General features: G+C 43.5%; 1 protein-coding gene across 1 annotated transcript in view; it reads right to left on the bottom strand.

The window, feature by feature from the left end:
* LRRK1 (leucine rich repeat kinase 1) overlaps positions 1-24,878 on the bottom strand; it is a 73,029-nt gene that overhangs the window by 43,065 nt on the left and 5,086 nt on the right. The window contains exons 3-9 of the mRNA XM_056499610.1: positions 10,652-10,815; positions 9,646-9,817; positions 7,226-7,405; positions 6,468-6,616; positions 1,571-1,797; positions 943-1,070; positions 641-804 (exon numbers count right to left, since the gene is read on the bottom strand). Coding sequence (XP_056355585.1) covers positions 641-804; positions 943-1,070; positions 1,571-1,797; positions 6,468-6,616; positions 7,226-7,405; positions 9,646-9,817; positions 10,652-10,815 — 1,184 coding nt within the window. The remainder of the gene's footprint in view (positions 1-640; positions 805-942; positions 1,071-1,570; positions 1,798-6,467; positions 6,617-7,225; positions 7,406-9,645; positions 9,818-10,651; positions 10,816-24,878) is intronic.

Raw genomic sequence — 24,878 nt, 5'->3', positions numbered from 1 at the left:
ATGTGGTCTCTTAAGATATATTGATCTAGATAAATTACTGGGCATGCAGGCACACAGGGTGTGCCTTAGTGACAACTAAGGAGATGCACTCAACTGCTGGTCAAATTCCTTGGTGGGCAAAAAGTATTCCAAAAATTACTTTGAAAATCACCCACTCCCATTTGCTTTTCAACCACAAACAAACACTTCCCCAAAGGATACTGTTCCCCTGCTGTCCCTGTAAAAATGAGGAATAAAGTCATAATGATGGGTGTGGATACAGATGTCCTAGTTTGCCATGGGTTTGGGCAAAGTTACCTCTGGTGAAAGTTGGATGTTTTGTAAAATGATCTTAACAATACTTCTGCTCAGAGGAACTACAGAGTAAATTAATACATCCATGTAAGACACATTGCTAAAACTTTTCCACCAATGCCATCAACATGGTGAGAACAGGGTGGAACCTCAGAAAGACTGAATCTGAAACCCATAAACCAAATTTGGCAGGGCAGTCCTACAAAGCAGCCTTTTAAGCATCTGACAGCTTTTTAAGCATCACATTCAATTTTTTTTTTTTTTTTTTTTTAATTTTTTTTTTTTTTATTTTTATTGTTTCAAGAGCTTTTTCAGCCTCTGACTTTGTCAGAGCAGTTCAACTTACCAGGGGGCAGGCCCAGGGATCTGGAAACACTTTCAGCTGATTTCTGGAAACATTCAGTATGTTTAGGGACTTGAAGCAGTATAGAAAAACCGTTGGAAGTTCCACCAACCTGTTGTCAGAGACGTCAAACTCCTGCAGCTTCCTTAAACCAATCCAATTAGTTGCTGGAAAACATGAAACATTGTGGCCTTGGTATAAAAGCATAAGAGCTTTTAAGCCACTTAAGCCATTATTTTAACATTTTTGGGTTCTTCCCTGCAGCCCAGCCTTGAAATGCAAGGCAAACACTGGACTGTACGTACTGTTTTCCTCGTCAAATAACTTCTCCATATAGTTTTTGGAAGCGATGAGTTTTTTAAGGTTTTTAAGATGTAGAAATCCAGTAGGGAGAGTGGAGAGCCTGTTGCTGGATACATCAACCTCAAGTAACCTGTGAGTACAGAACACTCTCAATCAGCGATCACTAAAACACTAGCAAAGCCTCCTGTTGCCACAGACATCTGTTTTAGAAGGACAGCTTCAGTTCTGAATGAAAGCAGCTGAAATGTGCCTCACAAGGCAAAGCATAAAACCCTAATTAGAAAATTAACCCTTCCAGGGAGAAGAGAGGGGGTCTGGATAGACAGCAGATCAAATCATTGGTATCAGCCAGTAAATGTCACTCTGAGCCAGCTTAGAGGAATGGGGCTCACCAGAGCTGGAGAAAAGCAGAGGCAACATGAGACAATACAGGAATAAAGTCCCCACAACTGTCCTGGCAACAAACTTGGAAACACTGAGGATGCAGAGGGGCAAACCCTAAGTTACACCTTGCAGCAGACAGCAAGCAGAGCCAGGAGCTCCTGCCATGTGCCTTCCCCTGACACAGCCTCCCTCAAGCCCAGCTGAGCCCGCTCTCCCTGCAGGCTCAGCTCTGAGTGGAGCTCTCACCTTGTACAAATGATCTCATCAGAGCTCTGCACACTGGGCAGCTCTGTCAGCTGATTGTCAGCCAGGCTGAGCCTCCGCAGGTTTATCAGCCCCCACGGGATCACGGATGGGAGGGACACCAGGCAGTTGGCAGAGAGATCAAGCTCAGTTATCTGACAGGAGATATCGATCAGCCAGTCTAGATCCACCCAGGGCAGTTTGAGGTTTGACCAGTTCACACACAAAGCCTGCATGTGTCAGAGAGAGAAGAGAAAATCACATTAGTGAAATCCCAGGTGGTCTCAGCCTGCACTGCACCACTGGGAATCTTGCAGAGCAGAGCACTGCCATAAACATTTTGCTCACTTTCCAATCTGCTTCTAAGAATTAAACTGACTCAGAGATGAAATCATGCCTGGATATCAGCAGCCCCTGCAGTATCTGCTCCATGATTTCACTCCAAAAACCATGAGCAAGCTCAAGCAGACGACCTGGACTTCTTCCCCCGTCCATATTATCCAGGGTCCAGATTGGACAGAAGGAAGTGTGAACACATAGTGGTCATCAATGCAAGGAAGCAACCCAAAGCTTCATTTTCAAGATCATCTCATTGCATTCCAATCCTTGTCCTGAAATGCACATTTTAAAAATTATACTCCCAAAACATTTTCATAAATTCGTTGTTTTTGCCATAACTCATCCCAAAACCAGCCACAATGGAATGATTGTAAATTCTCCACCAGGAGGCAGCAAGAACCTGGCAGCAAATTTAATTTGCTTTCCAATGCCCAGTATTTGGCTCTTTGGACTTTTAACCCCAAATTTAGAATTAAAAGGAATGTATTTGGGGAAGGGAGAGAAAGTAAAGGGAAACAAAGGCCTATCTCAAATGCTTATTTGAGACTCAGGGCTGGTCATGTAGATCAGACAGTTCAAATGTTTTGGAGAATGGAACAAAGGGTAAGTACAAACAGATGCACTTTTTAGATATTGACAATAGTTGTGCTTAGTGTAGACACTGTGCTTTTCAAACCTTCACTCGTGATGCCTCAGGACAGCCCTGCAAATATGAATGGAAATATTATGCCCATTGTGCCACTGGGGAAACCAAGGCAGAGAACTCCAGCTGTTTGTTTAAAGCTACATCCACTGCCATGCCACAAGGCACCCCTGTAAAACACAGCAAGCCAGCAGCAACAAGAAATCAAATTAAGCAGAGTCTCCATTGCCATTGCAATGTGCACAGCACCCAATGGGAGCTGCACTGCAAAGCCTTCACTCTCACACCAAACATACCCTGATTTACTGCTAGATTTCCCATGTCTACATATTTAACAGCTTCCTGCTTAGAAACTCTTGTTTTAAATACAGTATGCAGTTTTCTGAACTTTTCTCCCTCCTGTAACATGTAAAAAAATCCCATGACTTAGGAAAAAAGTACTTGTCCTTGAGTACACCAATCAGTGCAGTTGTATTATTATTATTAGAGCCTTCTTTTAGGGGGTGCAAGCAGGACCTTGTGTCTGTGCTGCTCTTTGCAGACTGATAACCCATCTCTACCTGGCATTTAGATTGCTGTATCATTTCCCTCAAAAATGCAGAGGCATGGCCTCAGGGTATTTAAAGTGATAAGGAGATACCTGTAGAATGCAGATAATGATTTCTCAAACCACAGACAAGATTGTGAAATCCAGCACCTGCTATTAGTGCTGTGTGGGTTGGTGTCCTGTATCCAAGGCAGCTTTTTGAATCCCAGCAATCAGTACCCTCCTCCTCATCCAGAAACAAGGACTGGCAGTGTCTTTGCAAAGTGGAGGACCAGCCAAACTCCTCTATCTGACTTAGAGACAGTGGGCCAAATTCAGCTGGTACCAGTAACCTGGTATCAGTGGAGTTACCTCAGGGGTTTGGTTGGCTCAGGACTCTGCAGTGAAAATGTTAATGAAGTGAAAGAAATCCTGACAGCAATGCCACAAAGAGAGGGGACTTAGTCTCCAATTCATACTTAATCATCTCCACTGTTTTCCCAGAAAAGCTGTTCCTCTGATGCCAAAGGTCTGTGATGCCAAACTCGCAGAGCTCAGGGCTCAGCCCAACCCTTCTCTGTTTGGGGCTGGTGGTGAACACTGTGCTAAACCAGGGACAGAGTTCAGAGGATGTTAGCTCAAGGGTGACTGCAGGCAGCTCACTGCTCTTCAGAAGGCCAAGGAAAACCTCTGCAGACACCCCTCTCCTGCCAAAGGAAGAATTTCTCAATACAAGCCCTGAAGACTAAATTGAAATCATCTACTGCAGCAATGTCAGGGGATGCACTGAGGCAAAGGACTGGAAATTGTGCAGCAGCAAGAAACCCCACTGCTCTTGGGCAAAGGATCAACTATAAATATGAAAAATATTTACTTAAATCTGAGGCTGTCTGGTAAGGTGATTAAGAAAGGCTGTTGTGCATTTCTCCTAAATGACGTGATGTGCTCCATCAGAACCTCGCTCCTGCTGCAGATGGGATAATCTGAGGACAGGGATCTGCTCCCTCCATCAACAACCCTGCTCTGAGTGTTGTGTGGGACTGCTGCAGAGCTCTGTGCTGATGGTGATGTAAGTGAGATTACCAGGATAAAGAAATGAGAAGAGGATCCCACACACGCACACATACATTTGTATGCTTGAATATAAAATTATTGGTAAATTATTTCCTAGGGAAAATACAGCAGACAAAGTTCTTCTCTGGCCTGTAATGGAAAAATTAAATATATCTCACACTGTACACAGTGGAAAGTCACATTTATCTCCTTGCTGACTACATCTATTGAAGTTTGCAATCTGTGTCCAGCCACTTCACTGCAAAGGCTCTCTTTGGCATTTGTTACCTGTTCCTATAAAAATGGACCACTTCCTCTCTTGAGCAAAACAGTGGCTTGCTGAGGGTATAATATTATGCCAGGAAAGAACAAAAAAAGGAGAAGCAGATATTAGAAAAATGAGATGTAACTCCTCTTGCCTGAGAAAGGGCAGCTCTGCTCAGTGCAAGGTCTGTCTGGAAGGAGTGGCAGCCAAAAGCAGTTCTCAGGCACATTTCATGCATAACTCTGCATTCACTACTGTGAAATCGATTGGTGCTCAGCTGAGCTAAAGTGTTTCCACTCAGAGATAGCACAGAAGAGACAAACCCTTTTGAAGTTCTGGGCTCACTCTGAAATGATCAGTGCTTGGTTTGCCCTCCCTGTCCAAGGGGAGAAATTTCTGACATCCAGCTGGCTGCCACACATGTCCCACAGTCCAGCTTAGCTTCCTCCCAGTGCAAAATCCATCTCAGGATGAACCCTCTGAGACAAGGAGAGAGTGCCGGGGCGGTTTGTCTGCAGCTGCCACAAAGTCGTGTTTCAAAAAGTTATCAGGGTGTGTGAGTGTCACTTCCCAAAGATCTGAGCTCTGCACACAAACTAGGACAGATCCTCCCCAATCTGTCCCAGTCTGCCAAAATGAATTCAAAGAGAAAGCATTAAATAAGCAAACATATTAAAAATAAACAGCTACTAGGAGAATCGAGGTCAAGTTTCTGTGTTTTTTCTCTGCTTTTTTTCTTTTTTTTTTCTTTTTAAACCAGGCCCTTCTGGCAATTAGCTGATGTTTGAAGACTGCTCTCTTCTTCTTTACTCAGGGTGTGACAACAGCTAAGCTGAGTCATTTTTACAGCAGCTAAGTTAAATATTGCCAGCAAATTCACATGGAAAACAGACCTCTTCCCTGTGATTCAAACATTTATTCCAAGTTTATTCAAGCTGAATTATCCAGTTGGATTTCTTTTTTTCTTCTGAAAGAGATTTTATCAACTCTTATCCACATTTAGAATTCAGATTCCTTTTGTTTATCTGTCAACAAAATTAAAAGCACCACAAGGAGGGCTCTAAATCTACTAACTGAACCTAAAGAAGTCAAGTTCACTTATGTGGTCTAACACTCAGGGTATCAACAGGAGCCCAGTGAGAGGATTCTGGCAGAAAAACAGAGAATGGAGAAGTTTGTAAAGCTGCTAAAACCTCTCCTTGTTTTCACTTAACACCAAAGCAGAACCAACAGGCTGCAATGCTACAAGCTGAGCAGACAAGTCAACTGATTTGATTAGGGACATCTTTTCACTGCAAAATTTTTGTGACCTGATGAAAACTGTAAGCATTGAAAGCTCAGGGATCTGATGCTCCTATTCAGTGTGGGTTAATCTACATGTTGAGAGGAAAAATTAAAAATGTCTGGTAATAAATTGCTGGAAGATAGTATAAATAATACAAAATACTGTGTGCTTCCCTAAAAAGTAGTAACAATACCAGTGTGAGACACTTTTTTACTGCTGAGGATCTGAAGCAGTGAAAATACTCAGCAGATCATAGCTTAGCTCATGTTCATTGTTAACAAAAAGCCACTCAAGCCCGTTTTTACCTGAACTGTCTGGCACAGAAGGGTTCCCATGCTCAGCTCTGTGCCATGCCAGCACACAGGGACACCACAGAGCTTGTGGCACCCCCCTGCAACCAGGGGACACAACACAAACCTAAAGGAAGTGATGACCCTGGGGGCACAGAGGAAATCTTGCTAGAAGCAGCCTAGCTCTTCTCTGGAAGACTTTGAGCCCAAAGTTGGTGTTTCCTCTCCCCAGCACACCCTGGTTCACACAGTGGTGTTTCAATGGCCCTACAGATGGCTGTGCCTTGCACAGTGATGACATTCAAAGCCTTGATGTTTTACACCCTGTAACTCAGCATCAAAGCCACATGCATGGCTTTCTAAAAGGGCAGCAAACCACAAGGCTCTTAGTTGAGGAGAAGAATCAGCATAGACATATGGCATGCAAAGACAATTATCAAATATTAACGTGATGCCCCTTTAAAATAACATCTCCTCTGGCAGATAAATGGTTACTTACTGTTTTTGCTGGAGCACTACCTGGTAGTGGGGTTGTCTCAATGAAATACTTCCTCAGAAGGTGTTTGCTGGATTCAGGACTGTCCATCAGGATGTAGGAACAGAAGAAAGCTCCATTCCTCAACAAAAACACAGCTACATCTTCATTCCCTTTGGAGAAAAGCAGATTGTTTGCTCCCTTCACCTCATGTAAATGAACCAGCAAGAAGCTGAACAGAAATCCTGGGAAATAACCACTTCTGAAAAAAACTGTGGGGGTGTTCAAAAAGGAAACTGAACTGTGTAAAGGCTGTTTCCTCCAGTGGCAGGACTCAGTTTGGTTAAACTGAGACAGCAAAGACACTGTGTAAAAGTGCTGGCCCAGGCTCTTTCTTTTTTCTCTTTTTTCCCATCTTATTATACTATACACACAGCTGTGCTTTGAAGTGTAAATTATTCAGTCTAAATCAAGCATGTGTGCCAGAGTGTCCATAACAATAACGCTTTTACTTGCAAGGATTCTGGTTTTTAAGGGTCTTTTCCCTAGGAGTTTATAGAGGAAAGTTCAGCCTCAGTATTTACAGTAATCTAACTTCACAAGGCCCTGACTCCAATTTGGCTGAGTCGAAAGATTCAGGGCCAATTTCATTTTCATTCATCCTGCTGGAAATCCAACTCCAGACAAGCTATGGACACACCACCCTGTGTGTGAACAGCTGAGCCCATCCTTTGAAGAGCTGGCAGAAAAGGGGCAAGATGTGGGAGCATGCAAATACCCACCTGCCTTTATAGCAGCATAGAGGGGCAGGCGGATGAGCACGGGGAATTCGTTCTTCCTGACTGCACAGCTCTCTGGGTCAGCACTGTAGGCACGGATCAGGAGCTTGACAATGTCCAAGTGGCCCTGCTGGCAGGCTATGGCCAGCATCCAGTTCAGCAGCTGCTGGCAAGTATTAGGACCTACCAAAAACATACAAAATGTGACTTAGTTGGTGCCACCAGGATGTGATGTGCGAGGAATACCCACAGGGAATGGCTGTGCAAAGGGGCTTGGGACAGGGTGAAGCTCCTGAGGACTAAAGGAACAGGTTACACTGCAAAAGTGTGTCAGAAAAGGGTCCTAATCTGGTCAGGCACACAGTTTTCTTCTTTACCCACCCAGCTAATGGGGGAAAGTTTTTGTCTGTCCTTGATCAGCAACAGATCTGCTAAAAGACCAGCAGATAAATCATCTGACCCCAAACAGGGATGATCAGGACCGTCTTTGCATCCAGAGCCAAACTGACATTAGATCTTAACACCCAAGATTGGCCACTTCAAGCTCATGAGAGGGGATAAAAAGAATGGGGGAAATCAGATGAGTTTTCATGTTACTGGATGAATAAAACAAAAATAAATGCTTCAATCAACAACAAAATAATTGTTTTTGCTGCAACCTGAAGTCTCCACCAAATCTTTCCTTTCCCCTTCCAATATTTCACTTCAGGTCAACTCTTTACTATTAATCCATAGTAAAATCAGACAAATGTCATTTAAGGCTAAAATCTAAAACACCATGTTCTGATTTCTGTATTTGCTGATGCTTTACTCATTCTCAAACTGCTTTTTTTTTTTTTTTTTTTTTTTTTCAGAAATAATGTTTTCCTGTAGAATACCACTTTCCTCGGGTGTGCTTAATTCTGGGCATGTAACTAAATTATTTCTGCTAACAATAAGCAGTCCCCAAATCACCCCTGATTCCCTGTACTACCTCCATATACTTTACAAATTCACATCCTCTCTGAAACACTTACAGGAACACCCACGAGCCCAAGTTTTACATGTCAAGGCTTTTTTGCAGCTTATCCATGTGGAAATTACATCGCTCTTTGCATTCCTAACAACCCCACTAAATCCCTCACCCTCCTGCTACAAAAAATGGGCTCCACTTAAGCTGTAAGCCACAAGCAGTTCTCACTGTTCCAGGGAGAATCACTGCAATGCAATGGCTAAATTGCAAATTTATGCAATTTATACCTAAGCCCTGTGACTGGTTTCTGTGTAACTTCCCAAGAAAACAGTTGGAAGGTCCTGCATAAAAATTTCTGAAAGCTGCTATTTGTGCAGAGCTCTTCCCCTGACCCCCCCGAAGAAAGAGCTGGAGGGAATTTGGTCACTTCTAAACTAAGTTTCCAGAAACTACTTAAGTCACTTTTCATTACTCAGTGTATTAAATTAATATAGTTTAATTTTTTCTACTAGGCTACTCAGCTTCCTTTCTGGCTGAAGGAAATACTACATTTAATTGCATCCCACAAACTGGAACATTCATTTTGCTTACCAGTGCTCCAACAGGACACCAAATAAGCAGGTTTCCCAACAGGTTATTCCCGTTCTCAGTGAGGCCACTGGCAACTATTTAGGCCCAGTGAGGAGCTAGAGCTATATTCAGGTTAAACATTGCAGACACCAGCTTAGCTCTTGTGCTACTGCAATATATGAGATCAAGGATCTGCCCCAGATGTTCTGCAGGACCTCTGGACCCCAAATGCATGGAAAGTCCCAGGGAGAAGCAGCTGCCAAGCTCACAGAACACTGAGTGAGCAACAAGGACCCAAACACAGCTCCTGGTCCTGAGTCAGAGTTGTGCTCTGCCCTACACCCCCACCACTCCCTTAGGAATTGTGTCTGAGTCAAAAAATGTCTCTGCTCTGAAATAATTACTATAATAAAATTTAAGTAAAATATAACAATTATTCTAAAGAAGGAATTCCCCTGAAAGTCAAAACAAAATGTCAAGCAGAGAACAAAGTGGGTGCCAGCTGTGCACCCAAAGTGTCCCTGGCCAGTCAGGCCACTCATTGCCAGCACCACTGAGGCTGCTGGAGCAGCAGTGGGATGATGCTGCATCCTGAAAATCCCCTAATTTCACTGTAGGATCTGGGATGTTACCCAGCTGTGAGGCCTGACAGGAATGAACTGTCTCAATGGCATCTTCCTCCACTTCAGTTTGCAAACATGGACTATTTTCATGTATGTGTTTCTCTTCCCCAGGGGGAAGTTTTCTTCAAGCACAGCAGAGATTTGATCTCTCCTCGCAATTTCTCATGACTAAACCCCTCCCCTTCCAAGGAATGGGAAAAAAACAAAATGCCTGCTTGGAGCTCTAGCACACAGCTCCTGAAAAACTTGAGGAGAAGCAGGGTCAGCCCAGGGCTTACCACGCAGGGAATCCAGCAGCTCTTTCACGATGTCCTTGTGCCCAAAATAGGCAGCCACCACCGCTGCATTGTCATCGCTGGGCTCTGTTGGTAACACCACCAACGCCTCCTTCAGCAGGTACCTCACTGCCTGCAGATCTCCAAATGCTGCTGCAATGCCTAGAAGCTGACACTGGTGAAGGAAACACAGCAGAAGAAACTCCCTGTTAAGGGCAGCAGGCAGAGAAAGAGTATTTCTAGAGCTGGATGGGTTTATTTGTGCCAAGGCATGGCCACTGTCACTGGGGTTAACTGAGAATGTCATAAACACTACCAGCCATTGTAATAATTGTTGATAAATTTATTATAATAATTTGTTGGGGTTTGTGTTACAGTTTTTTGTATGGTTTTATCACATCAGTGCCTGAGGCACAGAGCAGTTAGCATAAACCCATTTTTCATGGACCAACAGAAAAAGCATTTGCTCAGCTCAGCTGCAAAATGCAGTATTACCTGTTTTGGAGATGGCCAGTATGACTGGACTTGACATGCAGGGACCCTCCCAAAACACTCACATCAGCTGTGTGCAAAGCTGTCTCAAAAGGAGGACTCTGAAGGCAGAGCAGTGCAGAAGCTGCCACAGAGTTTGTGACAAAATTCCACACACAGGCAGCAAAATCTTCCCAGGGGGCCATTAACCATCTTTGCACTGATGGGGGAATACATTTTTTGCTAAGTCTATAAACTGCTTCCTTTTTACAGGGAAAAATGCATTTCCCTGTTTTGGTGACCACAGCAGCAGCACCCCTCCTCACACAGCCTCCTGTTCCTGCAGACACTGCTCCCTGTGGTCTGTCTCATCTTCCTGAGCTGTGTTTTCAAGGGCAAACTGTGTCCCTGAGCATGTTTCTGCAGAGCCCCACACAAACAGATTTTCTCCACAAAAAAACTACAGAGGACAGCAGCATCTTGAAATGTTGGCATCTCTGCCAATAAAATCTGAGAGAGAGCAGTAACCCAACCCAACCTTTTCCACTTGCAGTGCAGTCTCCTCACAGGACAACCTAATCAACTCTTGGGCCTTGCTGGTGTCCCCAGCTTTGTAGGCATCCTGGATGCTTTCTGTCACAGGGGTCTGGATGACAGAGACGTCGCCACTTGTGGACTGTTTGCCACCCATGTCCACAGTTCCTGCAGGAAAATCAGGAAAGAGAAGTCAGGGAGAAGTACCTGCTCATTACTCATGCACACTGCAAGGTCAGTGAATCCTGGGAGTAAAAGAAGTTGGTGGTTTTCAGTGAAATATATACTGCACACAATTAAAAAACCAAATAAAGAGCCTGATAAAAGAAAGCGATAAGATGTTAAAGTACTTCCCAACAGGGATATGAAACTGAGAGGGACAGCAAGTTCCCCAATGGCTCCAGAGGTGGTTTCCAAAGGAAGGTGTGGAAGCTCACACACAAGGACACATGAACCCTTCAGCTGCCTGGCACACTCCTCCTCCTGCTGAGGAACCAGGGAAGAGAAGGAATTACATGGGACTGGCACCCTGAATTCTGACAAAGCCAGGAACCTGAAAAGCAAATCTGGTATTACTGGCCTTGCTTTAGTCACACTTCACTCCCAGCAACAGCCTGATAAAATTCCACTGTCTTCCAGCATTTTCAACCAGAATTTTAGGCACCTCTACGAGTGTGAAATAAAATAAATTGGAAATATTTACTCTGGGAAAAAAAAAAAAAAAAAAAAAAAAAAAAAAAAAAAAAAAAAAGGGTAAAAGGAGATTTTGCAAGATGCCCAGTGCCACCTTAATCAGTTCTGGAGAATCTCCTAGACCAGACTTTCTTCTCCTAAATGGTGTTGGGAGCCAGAAGAGCTTTTAAGTGTCAGAGATTAAAAGCTGCAGCTATTAGAGAAGAAGCTTTGATGGGAGACTAATGAGGCTGGCAGGAAGTGAACACCAAACCATTCCCCAACTACCAGTACAAGGAAAGCTGCATTAAAGTCACTGAAATACAAGAGGTTTTCAGGTCCACTCCTGAACAACAAGCAAGACAGAGGAAAAAGGCCTTTTCCACTTGAAAACAAAATGCCTTTTCCTGCTAAAACATCATGAATTATTATTGCTTATTTGCAAATGGTTAAATAAAGCTCTTAAGCCTACAGTTCTTCACATGTATTAGCAGGGATTTATTTTTTTTTTATAGACACATATGTCACACAAGGCCTAGTTTAATGCAGCCTGGAAAGAGAAGTAAATTTGGAGCAATCTATAACTGTCAGTAAATATCTTTGAATAATGCAGTCTGAATCACCAGTAGGTTCTGACTAACACTTCTCATCAATTATTTAAACGAAGCTCAAATCACTCAGACATTGGAGATGGCTCCAGAGGTTTGTGCCATTAAAAATGTGCCCTCACCAATAACCTTTCCCAGATGATGCAGAATGTGTGAAGGACAAGGAGCAGAAATCAAGGCCCATGAAAGTGGGATTAAATTACAGCACAATAAACACCATCTCAGAGTTCACATTAATGGGTGTAGTGCTTCCATAATTCTGTAATTTTAGGGAGTACATGGGGAAAGGAATTCTTCCTGAATTCAGTTCACTCTTTTAAAGCAGACCTCACACTTACAAGGGATCACTAAGAATATCACACATGATTTGATTTTCATTTTCATGGACACCAAAGATAGGAAAAAAAATTCTTAGGCAAACATGTGTAAAGGATGATAAAAGGGAGAACTTTAAAGTAGTCCTCCAGTCAAAACAAATCAGAACTGGACTAAGAAAATTCAAGAAGTACGGATCCAAGCAAACACTGCAGTTACTGGAACAAGCAGCCTCCCCACTTGGCACCCTGTGATGAAATCCTGAACCTAGAGAGAAGCTCTGGAATTCCCCTTGGAGGAAAAAATGCCTCATATTGAAGATACAAAACAGCTGGAAAGCTCCTCAGCTTCCTGCTCAAGGAGCCCAGCAAACCAGGGCTGACCGAGCAGAGCAATTTGCTTCTCACAAATTGCAAAAAGGAGGGACAAATTTTACTCAATTTCAGCCTCAATCCTGATTTTGGGGACTGTCACTCAAAGCCCACATGTGCAGCCATTCCAGATGTAAAAGCACAGCCTTTCTGCCAAAGAATTGAGCAGGACCATCTCTCCTTGATTTTAAATCATGGCCTGGGAGGGTGGAGGTACAAGAATCTCACAGTCAGGGATTCATCAGACCCTGGTGTCACATCCCCCTTGAGCAGAGTGGTCTCCAGCCAGCCTTCCTTCTCCTTAAAGGAGAATTTTCCACCTCTCCTGCTGGAGCTGCCCCACTCAAATCAGCACAGGAGGGGTCACAGGGCTGTAAGTGAGGGAAGGAGGAACTCTGCCTGCCTGACCCTAATCCCAAGAATACTTCTGTGTTTTGCCAAATGACTGCTTCACAAAACAACTTGGCCAATGTGTTGGGCTTCCCCCTTATATTTTTGGCCCCCCTACAATTTCTCAAGTCCTTTGTAGTGCAATGGCTCAGTCACAATCCCTGGTGCCATCAGCACTGGAAGAACATGGGTTGGCCACGAATTAGATGTAGAACTCTAGGATCTCCAGGAACTGGAAGGTCAGAGCTGGCTCCATAGAGTTTATTCCCAGAAAAGTCTCCAGTATATTCATTTTAGTCCCAAACTCAATTTCAATCTTGTTTTGGGCAAATTTTTATTGATCTAATCAAATACTTCTCTGTTTTTAACATTTGAACGTTCATCAAGTAGAATTCAATAAAGGTTTCACAGAGTGTAAGAAACCTGGGCAATTCTAATGTTTGAAGCCAATATTTTATATTAAATATCCTTGGAAGCAAAATAATGCTACCCAACTCTCAAATTTCTTACACCAAAATTTCCTTCTATGATTCCATTTTGCAGAGCAAATTGACCTCCTGCCTAAGGCTTGAGGGAAGAAACCGCCAAAGGTCTCCAGCAAAAAACAGTCCTTGTGACTATCAACTGAAAGCCTGAAAAGAGCAAAACTGGTGAGATACAGATAAAAAGTTTGCCCTCAACCAACAGCTGCATTCATTTGGTGCTGTCAGATTTTAGTAGAGCTTTCAGAGGTTAAATGAGAGAAGGTTGACTATCCATTCCTAAATTCCCAAAAAACACAAACACCATCCAAGGCAAAGCTAAGCATCACACCAACAAAATTACCAAGTTCAGAAAAGACTTCCTGGTGACTTTGTAAATTATATACTGGCTTCTGAAACACTAGGGCAAATTAAGAACAGCATGTTCTATAAGCTTAATTTATACTCACCAGTGGTAGGGGGGAATAAATGAAGAAAACTACATTTTACTGACTAAAGATTGCTTTATTTCTACAAGATGCATGACTGACCTATCATCAGCAGTGGCATTCATGTAGGCTGGGATTGAAGTTTTGCCAATACATGCACCAGCCATTTTTAGCAGAAATCTGGGCTGAAATCCAAAGAAATTCTGCTCTGCTTTTAACCTTACATGTCTCCTGCTCCTTGCCTGAGCTCTTCATGGCTTTTCTGTCAGAGTCACCTCACCCACACCCAGCTTTGATAGGAGAGCAATACTGGAGCTCAGTAAAACTGACTCTGGTTTTGGACTTGATTGTGCAACACTCTGAGCACTTGAGCCTGGATGTACAAAGTGCTTTTAATTTTTAGATTTTATGGATTTAGGAACAGGCTCGTGCACGTTGCACAACTGGGTCTGTGTCACTGCACAAGGCACATTGCTGTGTGCAAACCAGCACAGCAAGGGATGGCATCCCAGCAGGACTGCTTGGATATTTCTGTACTGTCCAAGAAACTCAACAAATTTTACACACCCAGTGCCATCTTATTTTAGTTTCTGCTTCATTGCACACAAATCTGGGCAGTCACTGTGCTGGCACAGGTTTCTCTGAGAGCACTGCCCCAAAGCAGCACCAAAAAGCAGATAAATGAAGCCTACTTGAACTGAGGAGGCTTCTTTTCTCTAACACCTTTGAACATCTATGAAAATAAAGCCATGGAGTTTATCCCCTAATATGCAGTCTCTGCATCTCTGCATCATTTTTGTTTAACCTCTCCATAGATCCACAGCTTCTTTTCTTTTCTTTCTTTCTACTAAAAAAACTGTAAGCAAACCCAGGGCTGTGAGGGGAAAAGGGGAGGCATCTGCTGAAACTAAAAATGCATCCATCATCTATTCCCCACACTACTTAATAGCCTATACAAAAACAACTAACTCTGGAGTTTTTTCTCTCTTGATTTCAATGATTCATACCTTGGAAATACCTTTTATGTTTGGCTTTTCTGTAACAATCCTTTATAAGCCTAAGGGCAAGAGTAATTTTCTTTTTTAAAAATATCCCAAGGAAACCAGAAGTTTTCAATAAAAAGCAGTGTTATTTTATTGCCACTAAAAAGGCACAAGGTATCACTTTTAAAGTGCAACAGACTGCTGACCCAGCTCAGAGAAACATAATAAAAATAAGACTTTTTAGCAATAAAGAGTACAATGAGAATTTCAGGGTTATGTGTAGTTAGACCCTGTCACAGGCCTTATTATTGCAGCAGGTGAAGAAAAATCCTCTAAAATTTCTAAATTGACAGTTTGCCATTAGTAAAAGGGGAGGGTTTGCAGGTCAGTGCTGTGAATCAGCAAACAGCTGCATAACAAAGCAGCACAATGCACAGATGATTATTGTCTTCATAACCCAAATCACTGCATCTCTGACACACAAACTCACAAGAGTTTGTAAATGCTGCATTAGGCCCTTCAATAACCTGCAGCTCTTTGCAACTAGGTAGGCTGTTTTTATTTAGCAGAGAAAGATATAAATGAGATGCTCTACCCAGGATAAATCAGGAAGCTAAAAACAGAATTACAATAATAATACAACTTGAAAACAGTTACTGACCTTGTCATAATGTGTGCAGGTATTTCCAGAGACGGGAGCAAACCAAGCTGATGCTTTAACACAGCATCCCACTCAGCAATGCCCAATTCAGCTGTTAATTCCTGGGTCTGATAACCACCCACCTCTGCTCCAGCACCAGCAGCTCCTGCAGTGGCCACTGGATGGAATGGCTGGCTGGCTGCTCCTTTGTCTGAATTAACTACCACAGTTCAGCCTTGACAGATATTTTCATCTCCATGTCCCATTACAGCGAAATCCAAGCCTCTGCTGCAGAGGATGTGGGGATGGGGGTGGGCAGGGAGGCTGCCTCTCTGGGCTCAGCTCAGACATTAATTCCTCAACAGCACCAGATGGCTACAGCTAACCTGCACCAGCTTAATCTTTTGCCATTCTGACTTCTGAGTGCTGCCACAGCATAGGTAAAAAATGGGGCAGGGATGAGTTTGAAGATGTGCTGAATATTTAAAGCCAGCACCTCCACACATTCCAAAACTCACCAGTGTCACTGAACAGTTTTCAATACTACTCCACAAAAGCTCTGCCCAGCTGGTTTGCAAAATTAATGGAAAGCCATGTTGTTTCTGAGTCTCTGCAACAGACTCTTGCATCTTGTGCAGCTTTGGAAAACTTCAGGCTAACAAACTGAGCAGCAGCCAACAGGAAGCCTCCAGTGATTTCAAAGGATGATGGATCTGCCCTATATTGCACTTTCCATTTAGATGGGTAAGAAAAAAATTTCAGTCCTCTGGAAATTTTTGAGATACTGAAAAATCCCATCCCAAACCAGGAAGAAAACCCAAAACCCTGGGTTCTTTAATAAAAAACAAAGAAATAAATTTTTCAGTCACCCAAGTGGGTAAAAGCACTTTATGAAGCAAAGGTATCTTCTGTGTTCCTTCTCTAATTAGCTGACACTTCAAGGTTTCCTTTTTAAAAAAAAAGTTAAAAGATTTTGTTCATTCATTTCATCCATTCACTTCTTAGAAAATAAAGCCATAGACCAAGATCTCTGGTGCCCACACTGCCAGAACCTGTCTCAAAACCATCCTGCAGCAAGAATCCAGTAATCTGCTTCACCTTTTCCCAGATTGAGTGAAATATGTGGCTCAACCAATTCTGCTTTAAAATGCTCCTGTCAGGATTCAAAAATGGCCAGAGCTACAAATAAATCCCCCTATGAGAAGACACTGAGAACAAGATGGTTTATCTGGGAAGTCCCAAATCCCCACTGAAGAGTCTGTGCCAGAACTGGGTCATGGCCCCTCTGACCCTAATTAATATTTCCCACAACAAGTGGGATGTGCCAGCTTCTCAAGACATTGAGAGCCCTCCACACACTTTTTCTGCCTATTTCCTGTGGCTCCATTTTCCCCAAACATCCATTATTTCAGCTAATTAAAGGAGTGGCTCTGCTCTAAGCTCTGCCTGCCAAAGGCACTGGAAAAGATGATGTATTAAGCACAAAAGCCACCCACATCTACAACAGAGCTCACAATCAATGCTCACTGCTCCAAAAGGAGACTTAAAACCCCAAAAATATGAATATGAATATGATATGAAACACTGAGGAATGCTTCAAAGGCAAAAATCCAACACTGAAGGGATCTTTTCCACTATTATTGCAGATTCTGGAAGTATTTTGAAATTGTTTCCAAGCCAGCACCACACATACATCGTGTGGATCTGCACTGAACATTTTCCAGCAAGCACCCAGGGCATGCTGACAATTTTAGGTACAGTTGTGTAAAGCGAACAATTATCACCAGAATCATTGGAAATTTTCTATTTACAACACTTTTAACCTGCAAGGAAAAAAAAAACATTTGGCAATGCAAGTCTGAGAGGAAAATATGAGGTCCCGGGTGGAAAAATGCTCTGGATTCCTGCCTTTACACTGGGCTCCAGAATGGAATTATGAGAAACAGACGCCTCCAAAGGCTTTAGCTCCACACTTACACAATCATTTCTTCATCATGAAGGATAATGAGGGAAGAGGGAACAGAAAAGCCTCAAATCCTGGTAACACTGGGACTCAGCAGTATCCAGGCAGTGCCAGCACTGCCAGATCTGGGCAGGCTCCTGCATTTGTGTGTACACCTCCCAAATTCCTGGGACTCTGGGAATTGTTTGTATTGTCCAAGAAGTTAAACTGGAACTGAGCTGGGTTATTCTTTGCTGAAGTACAAAAGAGGCTGCACAAAGGCACTACAAGGCAATGGGGTCAGAGAGAGCACACAGAATTACACTGGAATATGAGAGTCAGAACAAACCCATCATGGCACTGTGCAGAATAGATCCAGGGTCACTAATGACAGCTGCAGCTATCCATGGAAAAGGAACCAAGGACATAGAAGAGGACAGGATGTTCCCCACTGGCTGGTTGTGAGGTGCAGCTTTACTTCCACTGCTCTGGATTGCACCTGGTGGGAGAGGAGCAGGACTGTGATTCCCTCTGGGCAGGGAGGGAATGGGCAGGGATGTCCTCCAGCAAGCACAGGGCACAGACTGCCTCTCACAGAAGGTGAGAATATCCCATCCCTCCAGCAATGCCCTCCTGGGGTGCAAAGGATCAGCAAAGCCCACAGAGAACAGCGATGCTGTGAACCTCCACCCCCAAAGAAAATCTATTGAGAGCTCCAAATAGCCAGAGAGTTGCTGTATTGAAAATACAAATGACTCAGCTCTGGAGTGAAAGTTTCTATTTTTGTCTTTTGGCCTCAGTGATTTGGTTCCCATCCTACAGCTTGAATCATTCAGAAATGTGCTTCTGCAGGCAAGGCCAACTATGCCACTCTTGCTTTCCAAATTTTAAATTGGAAGATATACATTAAGCGTGCAGAAGTACGACAACATTTTTGGATTTTCTTTGTGTTCGTTTCCAGGCATGGCTGGAAAGGGAGGATTGTTAAATGATGAAAGGTGTCTCCAGTGAGACCATTCCTGTCCAACTGAATCAGACATTATAGCCATGAAACCAAACCAAGACTGGATTTCATTTGAAACTCCACAAAATAAAATTTCATGGCTAACTTTCTTCTGAATCTTTTCCTTTTCTCTAACATTCAAGTTTTCACTAGAAGGGCAAAAATCTCACATGCCAGTGTTTTCTCTCTTTCAGAGAAATAATTTGTTCAAAATTCTTCTTCTAAAAAAATAAAAAATAAAAAATTATTCACATTGGGGAAGCACCAACTCATGGCCAGTCCACTTCTGCTGCTTAGACACATATTTTAAACTTTAGAAAGAAGAAAATGCTTTTAGCCCCAGCTGTAAGAGGCTAGGTGTGGAGGGCTCAGGAGAGATTTGCTATGAGTGAGAGGAAGATGAGCCCAAGCTCTCTGCTCAAGTCTCTTCTTAACACACATCTTCTACCAGTGCCATCAAAGACAAATCCAGCAATCCCACACCTTCTCTGAGTTGGGAAAAGCAGCTCCTAAGCTTGTGTTTCACTTTATTAACACATGTAAACACCTTCCTCAATGAAGAACCCATTTACAGCACTTCAACCCCACTGCTGGTCAAAAATAAAGAGCACAGAAGCAGCCAAAATCTGTCTCTCCAGAAAGACATAAGGTGTAGGAGTGTGACACAAGGACACTGACCCACAATTCCTTCAGCTACTTTGATTAAAGTTTGAGAATGACAGAATATATTTTATTTTAAAAAACGATAGATGCAGGAGACACATCTAAAGGAAGAAGCCTTTCAAGAGATTTGAGGAGGAAAACATCCCACACAGCAAAATCCAAGTTTAGCATGTGTTAGACACAGTTCAATGAGCTGCTTTACTGTGCCTGCTTGACTAATAAAATACTCCTTGCTACCCTCACTTCTCATTTATCACTAAGACAACCACTCTGGATCAGTTTAAGTAAAAGTGTTGCATGCAGAGAAAAAGAAAATGCAATCAAGATATTGGATATGGTTGGCATCAAGAGACTTGAAGAGACAATTTGGCAGCAGCAGTGCCAAGAGAAGTGCAGAGCTGGGAAGAGCACCAGAGATTGATAGGTTAGTCTGGAAAAGAAAAAAAAATTCCACACAAAACAGTGAAGAAAGTGAGGCTTCACTCCAGCTTCTACTCAACTCAATGTGAACACTTCCCACTTCTGACTCTTCTTCCACAGGAGTCAGAGAAGATCCTGGTTTCCAGGACAGACTGGCTCTGAGGGAGCATCACCTGAACAGCTGTGCCTGGAGCAGAAGAGAAACCTGATGGAAAGGTCTCTGCTGCTGGCCCAGACAGTCTCCAAAGCTTTAATGGGGTTACAAAAAAAACCTATAAAACCTTCCCCTACTTGTGACAAAACCTACAAGTGGCAGAAATGCCTGCTTTTGCAGGGAAGTATTTTGTCTTCCTGGTGCCTGGGAATATCAGAACCCATTTCAGTGAAGGGAGGACAAGGACTCTGCCTGGGGGCTCCTACTGCAGCTCACAGCATTTTTGGATGTCTGCTCCAAGGCAGAGACAGCAAAATGAGGCAGGGCACAGTTCATCCCCTTCCCACCAACCTTTGACAAACTCTGATCCATTGCATCCAGGAACCTGGTCCTGTCCATGCTTTCATTTGGCAGCTTTTATTCCCACCCTGCCACTGTGTGAAAAGTCCAAGGTGCAAAACATGGGAGAATTATGGCCAGGATTACAAGCTTACTTAAGGAGCCAGGCTCTTTGTTTTTCAGGCTATGTATGAGAGCTGAAAAGGGATCCTGTCCATTAGTGTTGTAATAAAAAAATAAAAATGTTCGTGTTTGATGCCAAAATAAAAGCATTTTCAAAGGCTCTTTGATGTGAAAGACAGAAAGATGTGCAGGCAGATTCTGGAGGAGGTCTTGTCTTCAGCAATTACCAGCACTCTTTTTGAATCCTACTCCCCAGACAGAACTTTTATATGAAGTAGATAATCATGCTGCAGAGTGTGTCAGCTCTAAACCTTGTGGCTTTTCAATTAAGCAGCAATAACCTCCAGTCCAAAAATTCCTTAACCAAGGCAGGAATAAAACAAACAACCCCCAAAACAAATTAACTGCAGGTGAAGCAATTCCAAAGACAAACTTGCTTTTAAAGGAATTAATTTTGAGCTCTTCTCGGGAAACCTCATGCCAGTTTTCCAAGCAATATTTTGATCATTAAAACAAGAAGTGATGCAATTTCCACAGTGACCACAAACATACCAAGAATATTTGAGCTAAATTTATCCAGACTTCTAGTTTGAGTCACTGCTTTGGTTCATTACTTTTCCATGGTTTTCAGCTATGCACAGAGAGGAGCTGGGGACAGCCTAGGACTGAGTTTTCCCTAGCAGTATCTGAAATGCCAACCTTTATTCCTGGGAGCCACTCATGGACTATTAGAGAGGAAATTAAGCTGCTCCTCCAGCTCCCAGCCCCAGGTCCCTGCTCCTTCCTACCACTCTTCCTGTGGCACACTGACCCTTTCCCTCACCCCTGGGTGACACTAACGGGGCTTGTCTTTGCAGATGAGAAGTTCCTGAAGCTCACCAGGGATCTGCTGCCCTCTCCAACCGCAGAGGGAGAGCCAAAACAGAGGATCTGCCCCAGGTTTCCCACTGTGCATCTCCATGGCAGACCCCAAGTCCTGCCAGCAACAAGAACTGCTGACTCCCAGAGTCCCTCTGACTGCAGAAGGGCTTTTGGAAGGGTGAGAGCCTTTCTTAAAACTTAAATACTTCTAAAATAGGTCCTCAAAAGTGAGGGCAAGGCACAAACTAGAAAACATTGAGACACTTCTGTTGTGAAAATATCAGCAGCTTACATAAAAGAGCTTCTGCTGTGGTGATACATAATCATGCAAATAAGCAATTGCTGACCCACTAATGAGCACACGGACTTGGATTAAGGGAAGGAACTAAATATCAGCCTGACTTGATGTAAAATCTGAAACAGAACCTATTAAGAGACAGACTTCATGGTTGAGTCACCATCCCTGGGGGGGTTTAAAAGCTGTGTGGATGTGGCACTTGGGGACATGGTTTAATGTGGGCTTGGCAGTGCTGGGGGAGCAATTGGACTCAGTGACCTTAAGGGTCTTTTCCAGCCTTAAAAATTCCATGATTCTATGATTTTATATCACAGATTGGGAGTTGAATGGCATAAAATCCATCCCCCCATCCCTCATCTGCAATGCAAACAGTTCCTCCCAGCTCACTGCCTTCTGCAAGCACAGCTCTGGCAGCCCCATTATTGATCAGAGCAGTGAAAAACAAACAAACCACAGAATTAATGCTGTAAGAATCCCTGAAGATCCCATTATGTCAGTGCAGAGAATTTAATGGGTTTTGGATAAGGCTCCCATAGGCTCTGGGGAGGATAAAACCCCATAATTCATAGCATTTTCTTAATGCAAGTATAAAATCACCTGCAACATGTCTGTCAAAACAGTACATCAATTACAGCCCTGGTAAAGGCTGAGCTGGTGTGAACACTATCAATTGCTTTCTTCCCACTGAAACAGAGGACAGCAGTTCCATGACCCCCACCTGAAAGCTCCCTCATACATCACACCTCAGGAACATTGTAAAGAACTCTCTGTGTACAAGTTCTAAGGGCAAAGGATTTTCTTCATTACCTTATCCCCTTATCTTTGGTTTTTCCCGGGCTTCTCGATAGAGTTGTCATAAGTTACAATTCAATGTAATACACAACAAATACATTTTAACATGAAGGTGAAAAAATAAAGCTGTAAAGCAGCAGATAATTCCAGATGTAGTTCAAATAAAGATCAATGTTTTACTGCTGCCTGTAAATCAAACTGGCTCTCAGGTCAGCCTCTCTGCTCAATTAACTCCCCAAGGTCTGCTGCACCCCTCGCTCTCCCAGCAGCTCTGCCCTCCTTGACACAGCCCTCAAGTTCAAGAGCAGGCTGGCTTTGATGGTTTTTGTCAGGAAAATTGGAAATGCCTCAGCATTCCTTGCCCCTTTTGGAAAAGCAGGTTGGGTTTGGAGAGATGTTGTAACAGCCAGCTCTGCACAGGAGGGCAGGTTTAACCACAGGCATGCTCAGCTGCAGACCAGCCTTCTGCAGGAGCCCTTGGCCCCTTGTGAGGTTGCACCACTTCTGTATGAAGAGTTTATTTAAATATTTAAAAATACAAGCCTATTACTGCCTTGCTGGTGTACTTCCTATTCCTGCTGAGCATTTCCTACTTCTTCTTCTGCAGGGCACTCTGCAGTGAGACTGACTCACACACAAAACCTGTTCTATTTTCTGCTTTTTCAGCTCATAGGAACCCTCTCAGTTTGCTGTTTGGACTTGAATTTACTCACAGCTTAACAAGCAGGGAGAAAAGCAGAAAACCTTCAAGGCTGATTTAGTCTGATTATGGAGAACTTCACATGACTGACACACTTTGAAGCTCTCCAGTGCTCTGTGTGCTCAGTTCACCTCCCAGATCCTCTCCTTGTCCTTCTCACCCCACACTGTCATAAAACACTCAGGGAAATGTTACTAGAGGGTGATGTGTGGATGGAAAAAGCAGGACAATGTTATGCAGTTATGCAATGTTTCCCTGTTATGCAGCACAATGTGCCCAAGGCCCAGCTGCTGGTCCTGTCCCCACACATGGCTGATGGGAAGGGTTTAAGGTTTACACAGTGATTTCAAGAGGAACAAACTGGTATCAATGGTGCTGATTTTCCTTTCCTCCTCTATTCAGCAATAAAGATTTTTAAACAAAGTTATTCAAGCTGTAAGCTCCTGCCCTTCACATATAAGGCAACAGTGGTGCTGAACTGGGAGGAAATCACAGAATCAGAGAACTATGACTCTCTGATTCTCTGGAAGGGACCCATCAGGACCACCTCTGCACGCATCCTGCCCTGATGCCAATCAGGAACAAAGCTGGAGGCACAAAGTGTGTCCCAGGAGGATAAACTGCTCCATTTGCCCTTAGCTAACCTTGAACTGCCACCACTCAAACTGCTGTGAAAGTCTCCCTATAAAATTGCACTTGTTCCTGAGCAGTCCCTCTTGTTAAAGGACCCTTTGACTTTTCCAGTTCAACCCAGAGCCTTTTCCAGGATTCAGGAAGCAGCAGGGCAGGCAGCAGGTCTCCCTGTGAGTCAGATCTGAGCTGAGCCATGGCTCAGCTGGGGTTGCAAAGGTCATTGCCATTGTGGGCAGCTTCTTTCTGAAAAGACAGAAAGCCCTGTGAGCTGCAGGGTCACCACAGCACCTGCAAAGCACAGCTTTAGGGGCCTCTGGTCCACTCCAAATGACAACTCGAGTCATATGTTCTGGTTATTTGTCTGGTCCCTCATGTCATATTTAGCTCCCTTTTCCAGACACACTGTCCATGTCCATGTCCATCTGTGCTTCCCTGGATAGTGGGAAGTTACCAAGTTACAACAAGTTACAACTGATTTCCCTCAAAACAAGTTGTCAAGGTGCACTTAGTTAATATCTGCAAAGCTACTGTAAAGTTTCAGGCAGCTCTCCTTGGCATTGTTGTCCTTAATTATGTAATGCTAGACACCTTCCACCATAATATCCCACTTCAGTGCTCATTTCTAGATTTAGCAGGAGAGAAGAGACACCCTCTGGCATGTTTGAAGGATAATCCAATCTCTGAGACACACCAGTGGCATATGAATGCTCTGTGATTTTGAATAAAATTCACAGTAAGAAGGAGATAAGCTTTTTAACAGAAGTACCCTTATGTTTCAGAAGACAATGATTGTTCTCCTACACCTCTGAGGAACTGCCTCCTAGAAAACCATGCAAGAATTAAATCCTAGCTGTGAAGTTTTTGTAAGATTCAAAGAAATCAATCAGCCCATAAAAAGGCAATGTATACTTTTCCACACATTCATAAAGTGATGCCTCTGGGCTTCCATTGTGCTTCCTACAAAATTCACATCATGCCACCTCCTCTGTATTATGCAGAGCTCTTTAACCAAGTTTTTTTAAAAACCCAAACCTTGTACTTCATGAGAGACTGCAGCCACCCCCATATCCCTGCTCAGTTTCTTTTAATTAGGACAAGATGAACAAATCCAGGAGAGAGGAAGCAGGGTTTGAGAGATGCTGAGAGCACCCACAAGGGAGACTCATCCTGAGCTCTGGTGACAAATTTCCTCCCAGGGCTTGGTCAGCACCACCAAGCCAAGCCCAGCCCCATCCCTGGAGAGCAGAGGGTCAAGTTCTGACACACAGCTCACCCACTGCTGGAACAGCTGGCATGCTGCTAGGACACAGGGAAAGCTGGCATGCTGCTGGGATATAGGAAGATCACTGGCAACCAGGGGGAACAGCACAGGAGATACCTGAGCAAGGTGAGCCCTTGCACCCTGTATTACATT

Source organism: Oenanthe melanoleuca, chromosome 10 (genome assembly GCF_029582105.1).
Source record: "Oenanthe melanoleuca isolate GR-GAL-2019-014 chromosome 10, OMel1.0, whole genome shotgun sequence".
In the NCBI taxonomy this organism is placed as follows: domain Eukaryota; kingdom Metazoa; phylum Chordata; class Aves; order Passeriformes; family Muscicapidae; genus Oenanthe; species Oenanthe melanoleuca.
Note: the sequence above shows the minus strand (reverse complement) of the source record. Positions and strands in the feature narration are given on the sequence as shown.